This window comes from Lutra lutra, chromosome 1, assembly GCF_902655055.1.
Source record: "Lutra lutra chromosome 1, mLutLut1.2, whole genome shotgun sequence".
Lineage (NCBI taxonomy): Eukaryota > Metazoa > Chordata > Mammalia > Carnivora > Mustelidae > Lutra > Lutra lutra.
Genome location: NC_062278.1, coordinates 210,575,373 through 210,597,209, shown reverse-complemented (window position 1 = coordinate 210,597,209; position 21,837 = coordinate 210,575,373). Strand labels below are relative to the sequence as shown.

Here is a 21,837-nt window from a genome sequence, read left to right as displayed (position 1 = left end):
CCATCTTCCACCTGAGTGTTCTGGGAGCTGTGGGCTTTTCGTAAACACCCCTTTGTCAGATGGAAGAAACACGCTTCTATTCGAGTTTATTGGCTACTCCTTTTCCTCTTTTTGTTCTTCTCTGCTTTGGATGGTGGCTTGGGTCCTGCGCACACGAGCGGTTCTCCCCCACTAATCCCGGCCCAAGTGCATCTCTACCACCTCTTCTGGTTCTGCTTCTAAAGGAAGATGCGGTGGGGGGGCAGGGCTGGGGAGCAGCAGGAGAGGCTTGGTGGGTGCGTACAGGGGTCTGGGTTTGGATCACCAAGAATCACTTGGCCTTCCAGTGCCCATGAATGCCACCTCAAAGTCAGGATGCCCCCTGGAAATACTTCCTGACTCAAAGTCAGAGAAGCTCTGTGCCTCTCCATAGGGTTGACGTCTCGTCCTGGAGCTGTCGCCTGTCCCTTCACCCTGCCTGGAGTTTTGAATGTCTTCAGGGGCTGGAGGGCTAGGCAGGGCCCCCAGGAGCACACAGCCCAGGCTGAGACGCTCACTCCGTGTCCGCAGGCGCTCAGGAGGGTTTGAGCCAATGCCCTCACTCACGTCCCAGGCCTGGTTTCCTTCTCTTTCACATGGGGATGAAGACCTTCCTGCTCTGACTCGGCAAGCCATCATCCTCTAAGTGCTTTTGCGTGCAGCCCAGCACGTGTGCAGTGCTCCAGAAAGAACAGCTGGGAATGTTCAGGAAAAGCAGGCGGAGGATCCAGATGGATTGTCCCCATCCCTTCCCAGTGCCAGTGTTGTCTGTCCCCCGCCCCCTTGCCCTCCCCGAGTGTCCACCCAAGCGGCAGGGCCTCCCTCTGCTTCCCCAGGACCAGCCAGCCTGCAGGAGGCCCCTGGGGAGTACATGGGGAGGGCTGAGCAAAGCCCTGTTGTGGATTTCCCCGACCCCCTCCCCAGGGGGGCAGGGAGCTCACCACCAGAGGTGGCTGCACTTCCAGCTGAGCCTAACTCCTCGTGTCCCCACCCTCACGTCCACTCTCAGCCCCGAAGCACAGTGTCCCTCCTTGGGCTTGGCCCCCTTTCCCCAAACAATGTCCTGTGCCGTCCTGGCATCACTCCCATTTCTTTTTCTGCTTGCCAGAGAGCCTCCTCGCAGGCTCCAGGGGCACAAAGACGAGGAGTGGAGGACTCTCACTGCCTCCTGCCTGCAACACACCCTTGTGTGGGTTGCGCGCCCTCAGGCCTCCACGTCCCCCAGGAGCTGGAGCTGCATGGCGCCGCATGCCGCCTGGCCAACTTGCCCTGTCACATGGCATGTTAGGTGCTTGTCTGACCGTCGTCCCCTTGGATCCACTTCTTACAACCCAGCTGCAGCCTCTGGTGGTGGCTCTTTTCCTGAGCCCAGCCCTCGCTGGGGGCAGCATGGGAGATGGGCAGCCCCCAGGGAAGGAAAAGCCCGGCCAAGTTCCAGGCCAGCTTTCCCCTCTCTGGCAGAGATCGGGGGCCAGCAGCGTGTCCTTTCTCCACACCCCAAGGAGGCTGGAGAGCGCAGCCCTGCCTGGACAGGAGGTGGGGTGGGCAGCCGTTGGAGCAAGGGTGCATGGTTGAGGGGCCCTAGCAGGTCACCTCCCCGAGCCTCAGTTCCTCCTCTTGGAAGCGGCCATGACGCTGTCTCCCCCTAAGCCTGCTGGAAGGTTCCTCAGCAGTGGTTGGCCTGGGTAAGGCGGGCGGAGAGCGGAGCACCTTCCACCACAGCTGTGGGGGGCTGTGCACAGCAGACACTCAGGCTGAGGAGCTCTGCGGGGCCTGCTACGAGGGCAGCCTTCCTTAATTCCCTCTGGAGTTATTCCTATCAGTGGTGGCCAGGGTGCCGCAGGGGGGCAGCTGGGGCCGCCTATCCTCTGATTTCTGTGGTGGCTGCGCCCCCTGCTGGACACCCAGCACTTGCGAGGCTGGACCCCGACAGAACCCTCCCCGGAAGAACAGGTGTCTCCCTCGGAAAAGCTCCCACCGCTCAGTTTCTCACAGTAGCGCCTGTTACCAGTTCAGCAGGATGCATTGACTGGAGCGTCTTGGACGTTTTAAGCGATTGAATCAATTTTTTAAAAATTACTAAAAACACCGACATAGAATCTTGTATAATTTGAGCTTTATCTTCACTGACATATATATTAAAATTTGAAGTTCTATTAAAACAGCAGGAAAAAGGGACGTTGGGGGGCTCAGTTGGTTAAGCATCTGTCTTTGGCTCAGGTCATGATCCTGGGGTCCTGGGATCGAGCCCTGCATCGGGCTCCCTGCTCAGCAGAGACCCTGCTTCTCCTCTGTCTGCAGCTCCCCCTGCTTGTGCTCGCCTTTTCTCTCTCTGGCAAGTAAATAAAATCTTAAAAAAAAAAAAAAGGTAGGAAAAAGAAACCAAAGATGAAATTTGATACTGTCCTAATTAAACATGACCACTTGGCCTAAGTCGGAGTTGACAAACTTTTTTGTTTTGTAGAGGGCCTGATGGTAAGTGTCTTAGGCTTTGCAGGCCGTTGGATCTCTGTTACAAAGACCTGGCTGCACGGTTATGGTGGGAAAGCCCCTTTGGCTTGTGGGCATGGCTGTGTGCCAATAAAACTTTATTTACGATAAAACTTTATTCACCTGGCATGGTGAATATGTCAGCCCCTGCCCAAAGGGTCTTTGAGGGTCCATCTAGCTCACACGTTTACAAATGGGGACATGAAATCGTAAAAAGTAAGAACTGTCAGAAGTGACAGGGAAACTGATAATCTGGGTATCCGGGTCTCTCCCTTAATCAACATGGACATCTCAAGAGCCAGAGTCGCCTCACATGCAGACAGGGTCCCAGCCTGTGGCAGGCAGCATTCACTGGGGCCATGGGCTGAGCCCGAGGTGGTTTCACACACCCATACGCACCAAGAGCCAGTACTGAGGGGCCCAGTATCTCTCCAGCACTAATCACCCCCGTGTTTGTGTTCTTAGTTCACAGGAAATGGGCCATGCGAAATGAACAGTGTCCATAAGAGTGAGCATGAGAAGAACCTGGAACACAGCAAAAAGCGCTCTCGGCCCTCACTCCTCCGTCCGGTTTCTGCACCAGCCAAGGTAACTGTCAGCTCTGTGCATAGATGTTCCCCTCTGTGGACCCCCAGCAGCCTCCCCTCTCTGTAGATGACCTAGGGAGCAGTGTGCAGGAGCTCTAAGTAGCAGGTCCAAGGCATGGGCTGAGTCTGGACCCTGGTCTCATTGAAATGTACCAGCCCTGGAATTTAGGAGGTCAGCTCACCTCTAAGGTGGCTATTAACCATTACACGTGGCTCACAGGGTTGTTAGGAGGAGCAACATGTTTTCCTGTGGAAATAGGATGTACTGCTAAGTCTGTTTCTTTTCGCCATGGTGATTCTTTCATGGGCAGGCGGCCATGTGCAGTTGTGTAGGTTGGTCACTGCACAAGGAGACCTGTTGAAGGGTGAAAGGGGCTGAGGTCCATCTCCTGTTGCATGCATCACCCATGACGGTGGTTTTTCTTTTTTCTTTTCTTTTCTTTCTTTTTTTTTTTTTTTAAGATTTTATTTATTTATTTGACAGACGGAGATCACAAGTAGGCAGAGAGGCAGGCAGAGAGAGAGGGAGAAGCAGGCTCCCCACTGAGCAGAGAGCGCGATGTGGGGCTCGATCCCAGGACCCTGGGATCATGACCCGAGACGAATGCAGAGGCCTCTTGACACCCACCCAGGCGCCCCAACGGTGGTTTTTCTAATTCCATCTTTTTTTTTTTTTTTGCATTTACTAGTTGGCTTTCTACTCTGAGGAAGAGCTTTTTCTTCATCTCCTTTTATTGGGTGACCTACTCTGGGTTGTAATCCATGACTTGTTGTTCATATTGGCATCTAAACTGGCTCAGATTTGGCCAGTGGAACCCCTTTGAGCTGGCTTCTGCGTCCTCTAGACATATGCCCTGCATTGGGAGATGGTTTTGTAGGGTCTTCAGTGCCTCAAGCAAGCAGCCAGGTTCTGGTCTGAGTCCAACTTAGAGACAAAACTCTTCACAGAGATTTAAAACCAAGGTTTCTCTGGGCTCATCTTGTTCTCATCCTGTTCTTGCCCTTGCCACCACCGTCACAGCCCACCGGACAAAACAGGCAGGAGGAGAGGTTTCTGATCCTGCTTCAAGGGATACCGCTGCCTTCCCCTCCCAACTTTGTGAGGCTCCTGCCTAATACCAAAGCCCTAAACTGCCGAAACTTAGAGCCCGGGTAGTGGGTGACATGGAGCCTGAGGGGGTGGTCCCTAGATTTCCTCCACAGGGGTCCCGGGCAGACCCCAGCCAGTCCCTCATGATGGTTGCTGTCAGGAGAGCTCAGTGTCAGTGACGCTGTAACTCTTGACAAAGATGCCCGGGGCCTTCACGGCACAAAGTTTCTCTCCACAGAAGAAAATGAAACTCCGAGGTACCAAAGACCTGTCCATTGCTGCTGTGGGGAAGTACGGCACCTTGCAGGAGTTCTCCTTCTTCGACAAGGTGAGCCGTCGAGGCTGGCCTCAACAGCTCGGGTGTGCAGGACGGGAGCCCCTGGGGAGGGACCTGGTAGGCTGGGCAGTGGCTGGGGCAGGCTGGGGACAAGGGGCTGGCACCACCTCGCACAGTGGGAGGCGGTGCTGGCAGGAGGCAGCAGAGCTTGGGGCCCACGCAGATCTGAAGGCACACATTGGTCTCCCTGAAGCTGTGCGGCTTTTCTAAAGGCCGGGTGGTTGTGGGGCTCCCACCCAGGGTCAATGGCAGGTCTCACGAGCTGGTCTCACGCACATTCCCTCCAGGCTGTGAGTTGGTTGTCTGGAGACCATTGCCCTGCTGACCGCAGCCCATCACTTGAGAGCACGTGCCTCGGTGACTCCGTGTTCACTTAATGGGGCCTGAGCCAAGTGAGGGCAGGGGGTGGGGAGTGTGGGTGGGGCCGGCCCTCTAGGGCCCCCTCATCCGCTCTCCCCGCAGGTTCGCAGGGTGCTGAAGAGCCAGGAGGTCTACGAGAACTTCCTGCGCTGCATCGCGCTCTTCAATCAGGAGCTCGTGTCCGGCTCCGAGCTCCTCCAGCTCGTCAGCCCGTTTCTGGGGTGAGTGACCCTTCCCGGGGCTTCCACGCAGGTGTGTGTCCATAAGCTCTGTCTACCCTTCTGTTGCTTGTGGCTTGTGGAAAATGGTAAATGCTTTCTTTGATTTCTGTTTGTAAATTGCTGTGGTGGTAGAGGTCATTCTAGATTGAGCCGCAGTAGAGAAAGAACAGACAGGTCCTGGGCCCTGTTCTCCCACTGTGGCGGCCCAGATGCTGACGCTTGCAGAGTCCGTCCGTCTTGTCAGGTTTTCCCCTTGCGTGCAGCTCCATCCCCTGCAAAGTTCCTGTGTCGTGTCCACCCCAGTGGTCAAGATACGGCTTCAGCAGCACAGGGATGCTTGTGTTGACCGGTAATAGCCACACCCACGTCCGTCCTGCACGCCACCCGGATCTGGGTCCCACACCCCTGGCAAACCCCTGATCTGCGCTCCAGCTCTGAAACTTACACAACGGAAGTGTTCTGTGGGAGGAATCACACCGTACATAACCGTTGCAGACTGGGTTTTCTTCACCCAGCATAATCCTCTAGAAATTCCCCTTGATACGTGCTTTTAAAAATTCTGCCAATCAGAAACTGCCAGGAAGAAGGAAGCGGCCACTTGGCACCCCTGCGGGCCAGAGAAAAGCCATGGTCACCCAGTCAGCAGCCTGTGCCGTGGGGTGTGAGCAGGTGGACAGACCCCGGGGGCTGGGGCGGCTGCTGGGGGCACAGAGGTTTTCTGGGAGGCGGATGCATGGGCACCGTGCGCTCTAAGAACGGAGAGGCCCCAGCACCGCCTCCAGCTCCTCAGCTCTCACATGTTGGACGAGTTTCTTAGACAGTCTTAGTTTTCCTGTCATGAAATGGGGATTTCTAGAGCTACCACACACAGCTTCAGAGTGCTGCAAGTGGGCCCTGCACGTAAGACCTTTAAAACAGCATCTGGAACGTGGTGCGTGCACGGTATGTAATGACCGCGTAGGACCTTTATTCAGCCCTAAAGTCATCCCCAGGGACGGGTGCTTCCTGAGCCCTTTACTGTTAATTAAGAAAAGTTTTTTAAGTTTTCTTTTTAAATATAAAATAAAGCACAGGCCCAGGAATCCGAATGATGGATGACTTCAATCATTTTTAGGCAGAGCCCCTTGTGCCCACCACTCAAGTCCCACACGGACCTTCGCCACCCCCCGGGAGCCCCTTCCTGTGCCGTCACATCACGCTCCCTCCCCCATCACAAGGATCCCTTGGAAGTGAGCACCTCCCCCCACTGAGGATGGCTCAGGTGCTGTCCAGCACAGTGCTCACTCTGGCCGCCTTGTCTGGGTTTGGTTTGGTTTTAGAACATGTCTCTGAGTCTCTCCCTCTCACTTTATTGCCTGCTGTCTCTGTGCTGGCACTCCCCACCCCTGCAGTCCTGTCCTCCATGTCCCTCTGTCAGGGGGCAGTGGTGTCCACATTCTTTTTGTGGTTCGTTCATGTATTTATATGTTCTCTGCGGGTTGCAAAAGAGAGAACCTCAACAGCATTTTTCACCTTCTGGGGGCCCAGAGTAGATGTTTGATTTCTCCCTTTATTATAATGTCCTATTAGGGTCGATTCTTTTTTTTCTTAAAGCATCATGTGGGCTCATGGACACATTTGATGTGTTTTGATATATTTTTTAATTTTTTTTAAGATTTTTTTTTTTTTTTTAGAGCACGAGTGGGAGGGGCAGAGATCCCAGGACCCCGAGATGACAACCTAAGCCAAAACCAAGAGTCGAGTTGAATGCCTGACCAACTGCACCACCCAGGCGCCCCTGTTTTTTAGTATATTTTAAGGATGAGGAGGCTAAGGCCCAGAGTTGAATAATTCTCACTTTCCTGAGAGACCGCTCTTCAGAAAGAGCTTTGCCATGGTGATGGGTGAATCTAGGGTGGCCCAGCCCAGAAGCCGGCGCTCTGCCCATCCTCTGAGCTCAGGACGAGATGCTGTCAGGCTGGGCTGCAGCAGCCTTTTTTTTTTCTTTTTTAATTCGGTATTTCTTGGATGTCTTTCTCGGATATCTTTTGGTGTCAGCCGTGAGCCTATGTGATTTGTAGCGACTGCATGCTATTCCCTTGCTTGTACGAATCGAGGTTTTCTCAGCAGGGTCTGTAATGAAGGACGTTTGTCCCCAGTTTCTAAGTCAGTGCTACCTACGGTCATGCTCCATAGGTTGGGATATTAAGAGGTCAAGTTAGGGTCGTCAGGCCGTGCTTCCTGAGATCCGGAGAGGGTACACACGTCAGGGTGTCCCTTTCCCTTGGGTTCACTCTCCCAGGCTAGTGAGGATCTGACACTCTGAAAAACAGCCCTAGCAGCACAGCAGCGTTACTCACCCTCTGCTGTACCGTGGCTGGCTTTTTGTGTGGACTTGGATTATGTGCTCGTTCCCACAGCAGTGTGTGTGTGAGCTCAGAATCAGAACCCTGGGTATGGGTCCTGGCCGAGGAGTGGGCGCTGTTGCTGGAAAGAGGACATGCTGTGGCGGGCGAGGGGCCTGGGGACGCCTTTGCGGGGCGGGCGTGCCCAGTTGGGTGCATCTCCAGCCCCAAGTCTGGATTGGGACCCTGCTTCCTACTAGCACATCAGAGTTGCTTTGTTTGCAGAATGGCCAGACCTATCTCCTGCAGGTGGCGGGGGCAGGGGTGATGATTAAGGGAGAAGAATGAAGGAGCTCGAAATTTCAGGTGCTGAGCAGGGGGGCAGTGTTGGGTTGGGGTCCGCGATTGCCATTTCCACATGCTGAAAGCAGTGTTGAGGGAGGGCCCCAGGGGTGTGCAGCAAAGAACGACTGCGGGCCTCTTCTCACTGCCTAGCTGTGACATCTGGCTGGGCTAGCAATCACCCTGACAAGGCCTGTTCTCGCAGTGTGAGCCTCCATCTGGGTCTGCACGCCCAAGGGCAGCTAGGGAAGGGGGTCTAGAGATCGGCCACCTGCCGATGGCACAGCCAGGGTCAGGACTGGAGTGGGCTGTGTCGGAGGGACCGTTCCCCCTTGGAGCGTTCACGGTTGGCGTTTATCACAGCTGCAATGTCAGGTGTCGTCTGCATGGGTTTGTTGATGTCTTTCCACCCTGCGTTTCTGTTTGCTCGTGGGTTTTCCTCATGAGTGAAGTTGGCATGGAGTCCATACAGCCAGGGCACAGTGGACAGCCATCTCAGGAGGGGGCCTTATAGTTCATGAAGGAAGGGAGCTGCGGGTGGCAGGATCGCTGTGCCCCCTGTCAAAGTAATGCATCCTTGCAGTGGGATTTTTTTATTTTTTTGAGATTGTTTTAAGTAATCTCTATACCCAGTGTGGGGCTCGAACTCACAAACCCCAATCAAGAGCCACATGCTCCATCGATGGAGCCAGCCAGGCGCCCCTCAGTAGAATTTGATACTCCTTTAATCACAAATCCAGGTGACATTGGGGAACAGTTGTATGAAGACCTTCCCATTGCATGGCCATTACATTGTGGCTTGTGAGATCGCGTCTGCAGGGGGTTTTCCTGGGAGGGATCTCCCTCAGGGAGGAAGACTCTGGAGCAAGAGTCGGTGGACTTTATCTGTCAAGGGCCAAGGGGCAGTACTACTGAACCCTGGCCTTGTTGTGCAAAAGCAGCCACAGGCAATACGAAGCACATGGACACAGTGGTGTACCAATAAAACTTTATTTGCAAGGACACACATGGGCAGCTTGGTAGTAGCTTACCGACCCCCAGCCTGGTGCCTGGCCTTTTTCAGTGAAAAAACCTCGCTAATCCCAGCTTCTGCCAGTCTGAGTTGTCTATTCCAGCACATTTCAAGGCTCGCCCGTTAGTGTTGGCACTTGGCAGGTGACAGAGGGGTGGGAAGCAAATTTACTCACACATTTGAGCGTATGACACACACCCGATGCTTGGTTCCCCCTCGCCCCTCCTCGCTGACCACCGTTGGCAGGCGTCTGCAGGAAGCCGTTCTCAGATCGCTAGGTCCCTCCCAGAAAGCCCCAGGGAAGCCAACTTACTGTTTGTCTTTGTTTCTGAAGGAAATTTCCAGAACTCTTTGCACAGTTCAAGTCCTTCCTGGGGGTGAAGGAGCTGTCATTCGCCCCGCCCATGAGCGACAGATCCGGGGATGGAATAAGCCGGGAAATTGACTACGCGTCTTGCAAGCGCATTGGATCCAGCTACCGGGCGCTCCCCAAAACCTACCAGCAGCCCAAGTGCAGTGGGCGGACGGCCATCTGCAAGGAGGTAGTGCTCCCCGGTGGCTCCTGCCAGCTTACGTGTGCATCACCCCCCACGCCTCAAAACCCCGTCACGCCCACGTTTCACATGAACTGAGCCTCGACCCCACCCCGCCCCCACCCCGCCCCCCAAATCCCGAGTACTAGGTGCCGGGATGTGGTAGCAGACAAAATGCCGAGCCGAGACGATGGTTTCTTACCCTGCTGGTAGCTTTGGCAAACCACAGAGCCTTGGCTTTGGCATACCCTCCCTCCAGGTGTACATGTACTTCTGCTAGGAGCCTGCTCTGTCCCCGATTTGGTGCTCTTGATATGTCTCCGTTTAGCTTGACCATTTGAATACCTTTTCAGGGTTAATAGGCGGCTACTCTGTTTCCAGAATTTGAGAGTTCTTGCTGGATTTCAGGATACATAGTCCAGGGGTCAGCAAACTCAAATCCAGCCCTATGCCTGTGTTTGTAAATAAAGTTTTATTGGCACATACCTATGCTCATTCATTTGCATAGTGCCTGTGGCTGCTTTGCCAGGACAAAGGCAGAGATGAATAGTCTGTCAACAGGGAGTTGGCCCACAAAACCTAAAATACTTATTATCTAGCCCTTTACAGAGAAAGTTGGCCAACCCGGGAGATAGTACAATTCGTTTACTTGACCAAAGTCCTGTTTTCTCCTTAAACCACTTTAAAACTAAGGTTGCTCTTGGTTTGAGAAGCTAATTTCCTGTAAAATCCGGATTATATGACTTGGCTCCATATCTTTTATGCTGGACGGCATAGTAAATGGTTCTGGCCACTGAAGCCTACTGCTCTGGTCATAGCATTTCCTCTTGGTGCAGGTTCTGAATGACACCTGGGTCTCCTTCCCCTCGTGGTCAGAGGACTCCACTTTCGTCAGCTCCAAGAAGACGCCCTACGAAGAGCAGCTGCACCGCTGTGAGGACGAGCGTTTTGAGGTGTGTGTGCTGGAGTTGCTGGGATGAGGGAGGCGTGGGGTCGGAACCTGTCCCCTCTTCTCCACTTTACTCTCTCTCTCTCTCCACCCCTGGATGTACCCCCATCCTCCTCCCCACCCACCCACCCGCCCTCTCCAGACTCTTTTCGAGTATCTGGGATTCCAGCACTTTCCAGCAGGGGGCAGCACCCAAAAGTGTCCCTTTTTTTTTTTTCTTTTTCTTTTTTTTTTTTTTTTTTTTGGTAGGCAAATTCTACCAAACATTTCTTTTTTTTATTTAATATTTTTTCAGTGACCAAAAGTGTCCCTTTTCTGACTTGCCAGCCTTCAGGCTGGCTAGGCAGTGGTACTATTTGTTTCCGTTTTAAATAGACATATTTATTTTTCCATCGGAATGCTTATTGAGGTCCTTGTATATTTACACGCAGCAAGTGATCCCGGGGAGCCTTCTTCCCAATGGTCACAGCTTGTAAAATCACGGGCACAGTGACACACCCTGAGATCTTATTCTCATCTTCACAGTTGAACTTATATTTGTGTGTGTACGCATGTGTCCGCGTGTGTGTGGTGGTCTCCACCACCAAGATACCGCACTGCTCCCCCGACCCTTGGGATCCCTACTGCTGCCCTTGATGGCCCTCCCTGCCTCCCTGCTGACCCCTGGAAACCACCTGTCCTCCATCTCTGTCACTTTGTCACTTTGTCACTTTGTCATAAGTGGAATTCCAGTGTGTTACCTTTGGGGACCAGCTCCCCATCAGCCCAGCTTGGGGCCCCCGGAGCCACCGCATCAGGGCCGCCACGGCCTGGCATCTACCATCATCCCCTCAGGGACACAGAAGTTAATCAGTTCTGTCCACACATCTCTTCTGCCAACTCAGGCTGGTCCCCAGGGCACCACTGCCCCCCGACAGCTGGCCCCTGCCTTCCTTTCCATAGTTAGATGTCGTCCTGGAGACCAACCTGGCCACGATCCGCGTGTTGGAAAGTGTGCAGAAGAAGCTCTCGCGGATGGCGCCTGAAGACCAGGAGAAGTTCCGGCTGGACGACTGTTTGGGGGGCACGTCGGAGGTGATCCAGCGCCGCGCCATCCACCGCATTTACGGTGACAAGGCACCAGAGATTATCGAGAGCCTCAAGAAGAACCCAGTCACTGCCGTCCCTGTCGTCTTGAAAAGGTGTCCTCCAGACTCCTGCTGCCCCACCTGCCATGGGCAAGCCCCGTGGAGCTCATTAGTGCTCTTTGTCACAGTGTGATTGGGAGGGGGTCCTCAGGACCTCAGGCTGGCTTAGTGTGGTTTCCAGTCTTTCGTCATTGCCCCATTCTACTCCCAAAAGAAAAGCACAACTGAGCAACTGTCTGTGTCCTTCTAGAACTTTCCACCATGCACATAATCATATCTGAACATGAAAAGTAACTATTTTAAAGCACAAATAGGATTGTCCTAGCTTGCCTTTTACTTAGTGACACATTGTGGGAACCTTTTGTGCTAGTGAGCAGGTATTAATTATTAATTAAATGGCTGCCTTTGACCATGCGCTGTCCTCAGCCCTGGGGTTGCAGAGCTGAGTCAGGCTGACATAGTCCCTTTTTGTGGGGCTTACAGTCAAGCGATTAAGCCTAGTGATGGATCCAGCACCTACCCAGAGTGGGCCAGGCCAGGGAGGAGGGCAACGATATTTGAGAAACTAAAACCAGCCACATTGGTTCTACAGAGCCACTGCTCCCTCCCTCCCTCTTTTCTTCAGCACAAACCCATGGGCCAGGCTGGGCACTGGCTGTCCCGAGTTTGGAACGCACTTGGCAGGGCCTGTGGGTGGACGACAGGCTACCCGTGCAGGGATGATGGGTGGGGGCCTGGGGTTGTTCCCATGCTGATCCCCTCTGACCCTGCAGGCTGAAGGCTAAGGAGGAGGAGTGGCGGGAGGCCCAGCAGGGCTTCAACAAGATTTGGCGGGAGCAGTATGAGAAGGCCTATCTCAAGTCCCTCGACCATCAGGCCGTAAACTTCAAACAGAACGACACCAAGGCCCTTCGCTCCAAGAGCTTACTCAACGAGATCGAGAGCGTCTACGACGAGGTGAGGCTCTCTACCCAGGACAGAGCGGACCAAGGATCCTGGCTCCGCCTCTGGCTCTCCCAGTGTCAGGCAGGCTGCTGGCTGCCTGTGCCTCTGTTTCCCCAGCATCCTTCTTGCAGGGCTATATAGGGGTCGAGAGGATGTTTCTGTGGCACTCAGCCTTGAGCGGGTCCAGGGGGAGGATTGTAGCGGTCCCCCTGTGGCTGGTGGGGGGCTCTCCCCTCCCTGCTTACCCCCAGGGTCTTGAGGGACCTTCCTTCCAGTGACTTCAGCTTTCATTTCTTTGCTGCCAGCTGTGTGCCCGGCACAGGTAGACCCTGAGAAGGAACGTTCCATCTGACCCATACTCACAAGACCTTGTTATGCGGTACCAGCGTCCTGGGTTTAGCAGCGATGAAACAGATCCAGGAGGTGGCCACTTGCCAAGGCCAGTCACAGGAGACCGGGGCTCCGGGCCCTAGGGCTCTGCCTCTAGCCGCGCCCTGCATCTTCTTGTCAGCTTTGGCACAGTCAGGCTCTTGGGGCCTGAACCACAGAACTGAGGCAGGGCTGGGGCCAGGCTGTGAGGATTTAGGCTTTGAAAAATGTGTGCAGGGAGTGAGCTACTTGCGAGAGCCTGTGATAGGAAGCCCCTTCCCTCCCGCCTCCCTGCTGCCGGCCACCCTCAGCTCTGCAGGGCCCACCTGCCACTAATTGGTTTCTTCACTTGAATCCTCGAGTCGGTGGCCCAGCCCTGAGAGCGCCACCGCCACTCCCCCAGATAGGGTCCATGGGATATGATCAGAATGAGAGTCGGTGACGTGACCCATGAGACCCTCCATGGTCACCACGGAGTTCCTTTTCCGTGGGAGCCAAGAGGAAAGGGTCACAGCACTGTTTGGGGCCAGAGGTTAGCCCATCAGCCTGGCGAGCCCTGCACGTGCAAGTCCTTTGTGCATAGGGATGTCAGCCCCTCGCCGTTGGCTGTTAGCAGTGCACAGCTCTGGATTCCGTGCCCCAGAACTTGCTCTGAGGAAAGGACTTAAAAAAGTTTTTGAGGGCATTTGTGGCACAAATGAGATCGGAACTCAGAAAGCAGTAGGAAAGAGGAGGTCACACCAGAGCCAGGAGCCAGACATGCCAGCTCTCAGGACTCCCCGCCTGCAGGGGAAGGAGGTCTCGGGCTACAGCAGAATTCAGCGTCGCTGAGGGAGCACGATCTCTGGTAGAAAGAGAGTCGCTCACCCCAGAAAGCTGAGGCCCTGGCCTTGCACCTGTTTTCTGTCGGTCACTCCTTTTCTTGGCTATTGGAGGAGTCCCCACAGTGCTGTGCCCTGGGCTGGTCACTGAGGGGTGATGGAGACCTGGCCCTGCCCCCTGTGAGCTCCCTACCCACGGGGATGGCATCCACGCTCACTTTTTCCAAAGTGGGTGTGTGTAGCCTTGGTGCCTGGTGCTGGTGATCGGTGCCACCCAGGAGAGAGCGTCATCCGGCCTGACTCAGCAGGCAGTTCAGGGTAGTCTGGAGGGAGTATGATCATCTACAGGTTCGCAGGAAGCAAAGTCATGAGCTGGACAGAGACTGAGCAGAGTCTCTGAGCAGAGTTTTCCAGGGCCAAAGAGCAGAGGGACACGTGCAAAGGTCCTGCACGCAGCAGGAGGGAGCTCAGCAGCCCTAAAGCATTGAAAGAAGCCAGGTGTAGGGGCTGTAGGATGACATGCCAGGGACTGGGGTCCTATCTTGAGCAGTGCAGGAAGGTCTAGCCGGCTGCAGTAGGGGTAACCATGCTCCTTTAGGTCAAATCACTCTAGACCCAGAGAGGATAGTGGTTGGAGTGGGCCCGGGAATGGGACCAGGTGGGAGGCACTGGGCTGCACCCAGGACCAAGAGTGTGATGCTTTTAGAGCCCTGTGGCCTTGGGGCCCCCATCTCTTGGACTTCTCCCAGCTGGTCACTTGTGCCTAATGGCTGCCTGTCCCCCACCCCCACCCCAGCACCAGGAGCAGCACTCTGAGGGCCGGAGCGCCCCCTCCAGCGAGCCACACCTCATCTTCGTGTACGAGGACAGACAGATCCTGGAGGACGCGGCCGCCCTCATCAGCTACTACGTGAAGCGGCAGCCAGCCATCCAGAAGGAGGACCAGGGCACCATCCACCAGCTGGTGCACCAGTTCGTGCCTAGCCTCTTCTTCTCCCAGCAGTTGGACCTGGGGGCGTCTGAGGACTCTGCCGACGAGGGCCGGGGGAGCCCCCAGGGGCAGGGCACTGACGCCGGCGACCGAAAGAAGCCGGCACCGGGGCCGCAGAGCAGCCCCCCGGAGGAGAAGGGGGCCGTGGGCGAGACACCGGCCGCAGAGCAGCCGCCACCACCGCCGCCGCACAAGCCCCTGGACGACGTGTACAGCCTCTTCTTCGCCAACAACAACTGGTACTTCTTCCTGCGCCTCCACCAGACCCTGTGCTCCAGGCTGCTGAAGATCTACCGCCAGGCGCAGAAGCAGCTGCTCGAGTACCGGACCGAGAAGGAGAGGGAGAAACTGCTCTGCGAGGGCCGCCGGGAGAAGGGCAACGACCCCGCCATGGAGCTGCGGCTGAAGCAGCCAAGTAAGGCCTCGGGCCCCCCGGGGTGACACACGGGGGCTCCCCTCCACCGGCCGGGCGGGGACGCGGGTGCCTGAACCTCGGGCCGAGAACGAGGACATCTGTTGCGGGAGGCAGTGTGCCACGGAGATTCGGATTCATCCCGGGGAGGGCCACGCGTGTCTCTGGCCCTGGGTGACGGCTGTGCCCGCCCCTCAGGTGAGGTGGAGCTGGAGGAGTACTACCCGGCCTTCCTGGACATGGTGCGCAGCCTGCTGGAGGGCAGCATCGACCCCACGCAGTACGAAGACACGCTGCGCGAGATGTTCACCATCCACGCGTACGTGGGCTTCACCATGGACAAGCTGGTGCAGAGCATCGCCAGGCAGGTGAGCGCGCCAGCCAGGCGGTGATCGGGGGCGGCGGGAGGCCTCGAGCCCCTCCGGGAGAGACCCTGCCTGCCCTGGTCCTGCCCGCAGCCCGTGCTGTGCGGAGGGCCCCAGGGCCCCCATGTTTTTTTCGTTCTTTTAATTGAAGTAGAATTCATGTAACACAGAATTCACCGTTTTCAAGTGAACAGCAGTGCAGTGACATTGTCATGCCTGTATCTAGTTCCAGAACATTTCCGTCGCCCCAGAGGAGACCCTGTCCCCATGCGCCGTCACCCCGCCCTCATTCTCCTCCCCCAGCCCCTGGTAGCCACCAGTCTGTCTTTTGTCTTACGGATTTGCCTGTTCTGGACATTTCACATAAATGGAGTCCCAGCAGCTTGTGACCTTTCCAGTTTGGCTCCTCTCCAGCTCAGTATGCTCTTTCCAAGGTCCACCCACATCTAGCCTTGTCAGAAGTTCATGGTCTTCGGTGGCCAACTCCCACGCCATCATGTGGATGGACCCCATTGGCTCATCCACTCACCTGCGCACAGGCACGTGGTTGTTGCCATCTTTTGGCGACCATACAAGGGTTCATGTGGCTCCTTGTCGACACACCTTTCTCGAGAGTAGCAACATGTAAGGAACCGTAGCCCGCTCCTCCTGGAGGGAGACTGTTGGCCGGTTGCCCGCATTGCTGAGCAAAGATACCGCAATTGAGTGTCCACCGGAGGAAATCAGGCACGTGACTCGGTTGCGTTATTATAAACAGCAAAGCCTCCGATGAGGCAGACGTGGTCTGGGGATGTGAGTCCTGCTCGGTCACCAGAGTTGTTACTGTTCAGCCTGACTTGGTTTCCTGTTTACCCAGGAAGGTTATTCACCGTAAAGCAAAAAAGCCGAGGAAAGAGTAGTGTCCTGACTCTCCCACCCGGACACGGTTGCTAGGAATGGCATTTCCTTTCAGGTTTACAGACTTCTCATCAAGGCAGAAACACACAGGAGCATGCAGCTCGGTGGGTCTTCCCAGACAGCCCCAGCTCTGCCTCCTTCCAGCCCTCCCCACCGGCAGGCACCTGCAGCCTGGTCTCTGGCACGGGGACACTCCCCTGTGCACCGGCTGTCACGGGGCTGGGCGTCCAGTGTGCCCCCAGTGGGGCCCCCGTTCTGGGGATGGCAGCTTCATCTGTAGCACCCAGACAGCTGGACCAGATCGGACACTCTGATAAACGTTGTTTTTTCTTTTTAATTACCTTTTCCACAAATATCTCCTGTAGAACTCATTTTTTATATTTGATTTGATTTTTATTTATTTGCAAGAGACAGAGGGAGAGCAGAGAGAGAAGCAAATTCCCTTCTGAGCAAAGAGCCTGATATGGGACTCGATCCCAGGACCCTGAGATCATGACGTGAGCCGAAGGCAGACACAACTGACTGGGCCACCCAGACGCCCCTAGAAGTCTTTTTTTTTTTTTTTTTTTTTTTTTAAGAAAAATGGAGCTATTTAGCTGAAGCCCTGGTTGGGCCAGGATGCCCTGCCCTTAGCTCCCCGCTTTCCAGCAGGCCGGACACTTGCGGGGCCCCGTCCATGGCGCCGTCGGCAGCCTGCAGGGCCGAGCTGTCGCACTCTGCCTCTTTCAGCCTGTTTGTTGAGCATTTCTTCTTTTTGGTGACAGCAGCCAGTGCTCACTGGGATCTCGCCGAGTGGCCACATGTTGTGTTTATTCAGCAGAGCAGCCGCAGGGAAGGCCCTGGGTCTGCAGGAGCCGGTCTGGGGCCATGGCCGGTGCCCAGGGGTGTCGACTCCCGTCTGCTCGGCCTGACCCCGCTGCCCGGCTCCCTCACTGCTGTCTTCCTGCGCCTGTGTTTGTAGCGATTACAAGAATTGTCCCTGTTCTGGCACTTGTGCTCTAGGACTTTCTCTGTGCGTTCCTCACGCCCAGGCAGGGCCTGCTCGTCCAGTCCGGTCTGCTGTGGTCTGCGCTGCTTTCTGATCTGGTCTGGTGCCCTCAGCCCCCAGCGTGGCGGCTGCCCAGCACAGCCCCGCAGACCGACCTCCCCTCGAGGTCTTGGCTGACCTCCTCTCCGGGCGTGGTGCGGCCTCCGGCGAGCGGTGGACAGCAGCTGCGCCTCACCCCTCCCAGGGGGCGCGCACGCAGGGCACCCACTGGCTCTCCCTCCCCACAGCTGCACCACCTCGTGAGTGACGACGTCTGTCTGAAGGTGGTGGAGCTCTACCTGAACGAGAAGAAGCGGGGGGCCGCCGGGGGGAGCCTGTCCTCCCGCTGCGTCCGCGCCGCCAGGGAGACCAGCTACCAGTGGAAGGCCGAGCGCTGCATGGCAGACGAGAACTGCTTCAAGGTGAGGGGGTGCTGCTCTCTGTGCCGCCACGAGGCTGGGGCTGTGAGGAGGGCACCCGCGACGGGAGGACCGGCAGCTTGGCTCGGGCTAAGGAAGCCTCACTCGATGTGGTACCCCCACTCCTCTTACTGGGCCCCTGCAGGCTGGGGGAGGCCGTCGTAGATGACCCGTCAGCCTCCACCCGGCTCCCCCGCAGCTTCAGCTGCTCATCCCTCCCTTCCCCAGGTCATGTTCCTCCAGCGCAAGGGGCAGGTGATCATGACCATCGAGCTTCTGGACACCGAGGAGGCCCAGACTGAGGACCCTGTGGAGGTCCAGGTGAGAACCCCCGTCCGGATTCTGCACCTTGAACACACTGTGGGGGTCAGGCAGCCCTTGGGGGGCTCCCCACCCGCCACAAGCCCTGGGCACACGGCACAGGCTACAGAATGTCCCACCCGGAGCAGCCTCACTTGGCAGCCCCAGCGCTGTCTGTGGAAGCCTGACGGGGGATGGCAGCTGCATGTGCAGGAGCCCCCAGGACCCACTGGGGGTGTCCCGCGGCAGGAGGCCATGTGAGAGCCAGGCCACCCTCCCCACACAGCCCTGTTCCTGCTGCCAACACTATGATGACCCCGCACTCCCCGGGCGCAAAGCTCAGAGCCCTGGCTTCCGGTCACATTGGCCTGGAAGAGTTCTCTAACTCTCTTGAGTTGGAGAACTCCCCCGGCCCGCACTCCGAGACACACAGTCCACCTGGGGTCCTGGGTCTTCAGCCCCCAGCCAGTGGGGGCCCCCCCACCGCATCCTTCCCTGCGTGCTTCAAGGCTCCCCACACATGAAGTGCTTTCCAAGACGAGTGTGGGTGGGTTCTGTACATCCTGCCCCTTCCAGAAGTTTCCAGCAAATGTGGTTTGGTTAGGCGTGAGTCTGGAGGAGCCTCTGGCTTTCGGAGGGTGGCAAGCAGGTGAAGCGTCCCCCGGACGCTGCAGGCTGTACCCACCCCAGCCCTGGGCAGCCCCTGCCAGCCACGCCTTCTGCTCACCTCCATCCCCTCCCTGGCCTTGCCCTGCTGCATGGGCCCTGGTGTCGTTCCTGCTCTCTGACCCGGCTCTCTATGTGGGAGCCCTGTTCCCCATGGGTGCTTGTCACGTGAGGGTGGTACGAGGGAGGGATTTACCACGGGAGCGCCAAGTGCCACAGCTGTCGAACTCCGGGCTGTGGACCGGCGGTCAGTCCGGAGCTGCCGTCTGGTGGTTTCGGTTTCGCATCCACTCCTCCCTGGCTGCCATCCTCCTGGAGCTTTGGGGAGCAGGGATGAAAACACAGGCCTGTCTCCCTCCGGCCCCACAGCACCTGGCTCGCTACGTGGAGCAGTACGTGGGGACCGAGGGAGCGTCCAGCTCGCCCACCGAGGGCTTCCTCCTGAAGCCCGTGTTCCTGCAGAGGTAAGAGGACCCGCAGACGCGGTTCCTCCCCACAGGCCCAGGGAGGCCCCTCCCGCCGCCGGCAGCGCGGGGTCTGACTAGGGGTCTGACTGGGGGTCTGATTGGGGGTCTGACTGGGTTTCCCGTGGCGCCGGTGGAGGGGTTTGGGTGGAGATTTCCACTGCTTCTGCTTGCCTTTCTCCGACCCCGGGGAAGTGGGACGCCTTTCCGATGCTTACAGGCCATGAGGATTTCCCAGTCTGCAGCTCCTCCTCTCCCCCCAGGAACCTCAAGAAGTTCCGCAGGTGGCAGTGTGAGCAGGTGCGCGCTCTGCGCGGCGAGGCCAAGAGCTCCTGGAAGCGGCTGGTCGGGGTGGAGAGCGCCTGCAACGTGGACTGCCGCTTCAAGCTCAGCACCCACAAGATGCTGTTCATCGTCAACTCCGAGGACTACATGTACCGCCGCGGGACACTCTGCCGGGCCAAGCAGGTGCCCGCCTGGCTCCGCGGCCCTGAAGCCTGGGGTCTGGCCATGGGCCTCAGGGAGGGAGTGTGTCCCCGGGTTCCCACCCCCGGCCATCTAGGAGGGGTGCGCTCCTGGGTGCCCACTGACCCCCCACCCCCAGCCATCTGGGGCTGCCCTGACTCCACGCCCGTCCCCCTCAGGTGCAGCCCCTGGTCCTGCTGCGCCACCACCAGCACTTCGAGGAGTGGCACGGCCGCTGGCTGGAGGACAATGTGACAGTGGAGGCGGCCGGCCTGGTGCAGGACTGGCTGATGGGCGAGGAGGACGAGGACATGGTACCCTGCAAGACGCTCTGTGAGACCGCGCGCGTGCACGGGCTGCCCGTGACCCGCTACCGTGTGCAGTACGGCCGCCGCCCAGCCTCACCCTAACCCCACGTGGCTGCCGCCTCGGCCCGGAGCAGCCCCGGGGCCTTTTCACGAACAACCCGAGGGGAGCAGTGTGTCCCCCAGCCTTGCTGCCACAGGCTGCGAGCGCCGGAGCGCCATGGGGTCGTGTTGGCTTGTGGCCCTGTGCCGCCATCCCTTTCGGCTTCCCTGCTTCCTTTGGGCCTGTCTTGTGCCAAACCTGGGCCCCTCCTGCCCTTGACCTCTGGGGGCTCACTCCCTGCTGGAAGGAGGAGGAGCCACACACTGGCCTGGGAGCAAGCAACCGCCTTTATGCACCTGCTGGGCCGCTTTCGTCACACGTGCCAAATCCCAAGACGGGGGCACCATTGGTCCCTTTGTGCATACAGTGTCTGGAAAAGTCTGTGCTGAACCATGTGCTTGGTTGGGGGTCGGCGTTCAGGAGACCCCAACATTGAAGGAGTTGGGCCGGGGTGGATCTGCTTGAAAAGCACGTCCTTCCTGAACGGTTCTGAAAGTTTCTGGAAACTTCCCGAGCTGGGCCCTGCCTGCATCTGATCGTTGGGGCATGGGCTAGGTTCAGCTGATGCTTGGGGTCCTTGGTCACTTTGAAAGCAGGAGGGGCCCTTTCAGCCAAACTGTTGAGATTCTGCTCTGTTGTCAAGATGTGGAGTGGGCAGGCAGCACCAGAACTGTTGAGAAGACCCCACTCTGGAAAAAATGAGACTCCAAACCTGTATTTTCCTGGCCTCTCAAGGGGAGGGGGCTCAGCCTGAAACTCCCAGTGAGCTCAAACGGCCCACACTGAGAGGGCCCAGGGGTGCCCTGTACCTAAGAAGGACATTCTAGAAATATATATATGCACACATATTTATTCATAAGCTCTCTTAGTGGTTGTAACTTCTGTAACAGCCAAGTCCCTTGGTTCCTTGGGCAGTGAGAGCCTTCATGGGACTCTGCAGATCTGTCCTTGACATTGTTGTTCCTACAGCCAGTGCCTGGACTGGGTATGGGCGTGAGGGGCAGAGGTAACTGTCATACAGAGGTGTGCAAGGCTTTCTATGCCAAGAATGCCAAGCGGTTTGGGCCAGGGACCAGCTCTTTAGAATTCTTGCACCCTGAGAGGCCCTAGCTGGGCTCCTGGCATCCTCAAAAGGGGATTGACCAACGGGGGGCCCAGAACCATCCTTGTGTTCAGCCTTCCTCCCGCCCACCCAGTGACAGCCCTCACCCTCCCAAAAACTGAGCTGTGCCAAATTCACGGTTCTGGGAAGTGGAGATATGTTTCTAGAAGCTACCTGTGGAACTCAAGATTTGCAAAGCCTTTGACTTGGGGTCTGGGTGATTATAGGGCCAGTGTGCCCTGCCCAGGGTCTCCTAGCCCGTGTTTGCTCAAGTCTACCAGGCACTTTGTCTACATCCTTGTTTTGTAAGAAGGGAACTTACCGGAATTCCTGAACCAGACCCTCCCGGCGCCATCCTTGGGAGCCCGTGGCCCCTGCCGTGCCTCCGTGTGGGCCTGGGGTGCGGGCCACACCCCGCCGAGCCCCACCCTGCATGCTTCTAGGGAGCCTCTCTTCTGTTTTTGAAGAATTTCTGTCCTGGGGCTTGTACTTCCTTTGCAGCTGTTTTGAATGTAGTTTTCCTTTTCTATTTATTTGCACATTAAAGTTAAAAATTAAATATTGACCTAACTCCGTGAGGTCTCTTGGTCGTTGCTTGTCTCTGAATCCCCATATGCACCTGCACCCCCGTGATTCCCAGACCCCCAAGTGCCGCCCCCCTGTGGCCACCCCGCGCCTCTGCAGGAGGGTCCTGTCCCCACCCACAGTTTTCTGGAATGTTCATTCCCAACTCAGCTTTTATTTTCAGTAGGAAGGAGAGATGTTGCCCGTGGGAAACCCAATTTAAAGACTGGGG

General features: G+C 56.8%; 1 protein-coding gene across 1 annotated transcript in view; it reads left to right on the top strand.

The window, feature by feature from the left end:
• Positions 1-21,613, top strand: part of SIN3B (SIN3 transcription regulator family member B) — a 34,983-nt gene extending 13,370 nt beyond the window's left edge. The window contains exons 6-19 of the mRNA XM_047698670.1: positions 2,974-3,096; positions 4,424-4,513; positions 4,985-5,103; positions 9,116-9,323; positions 10,151-10,267; positions 11,206-11,444; positions 12,164-12,347; positions 14,322-14,931; positions 15,127-15,296; positions 17,466-17,639; positions 17,865-17,957; positions 18,972-19,066; positions 19,330-19,534; positions 19,711-21,613. Coding sequence (XP_047554626.1) covers positions 2,974-3,096; positions 4,424-4,513; positions 4,985-5,103; positions 9,116-9,323; positions 10,151-10,267; positions 11,206-11,444; positions 12,164-12,347; positions 14,322-14,931; positions 15,127-15,296; positions 17,466-17,639; positions 17,865-17,957; positions 18,972-19,066; positions 19,330-19,534; positions 19,711-19,941 — 2,658 coding nt within the window. The 3' untranslated portion in view covers positions 19,942-21,613. The remainder of the gene's footprint in view (positions 1-2,973; positions 3,097-4,423; positions 4,514-4,984; positions 5,104-9,115; positions 9,324-10,150; positions 10,268-11,205; positions 11,445-12,163; positions 12,348-14,321; positions 14,932-15,126; positions 15,297-17,465; positions 17,640-17,864; positions 17,958-18,971; positions 19,067-19,329; positions 19,535-19,710) is intronic.
• The last annotated feature ends 224 nt before the right edge of the window (positions 21,614-21,837 follow it).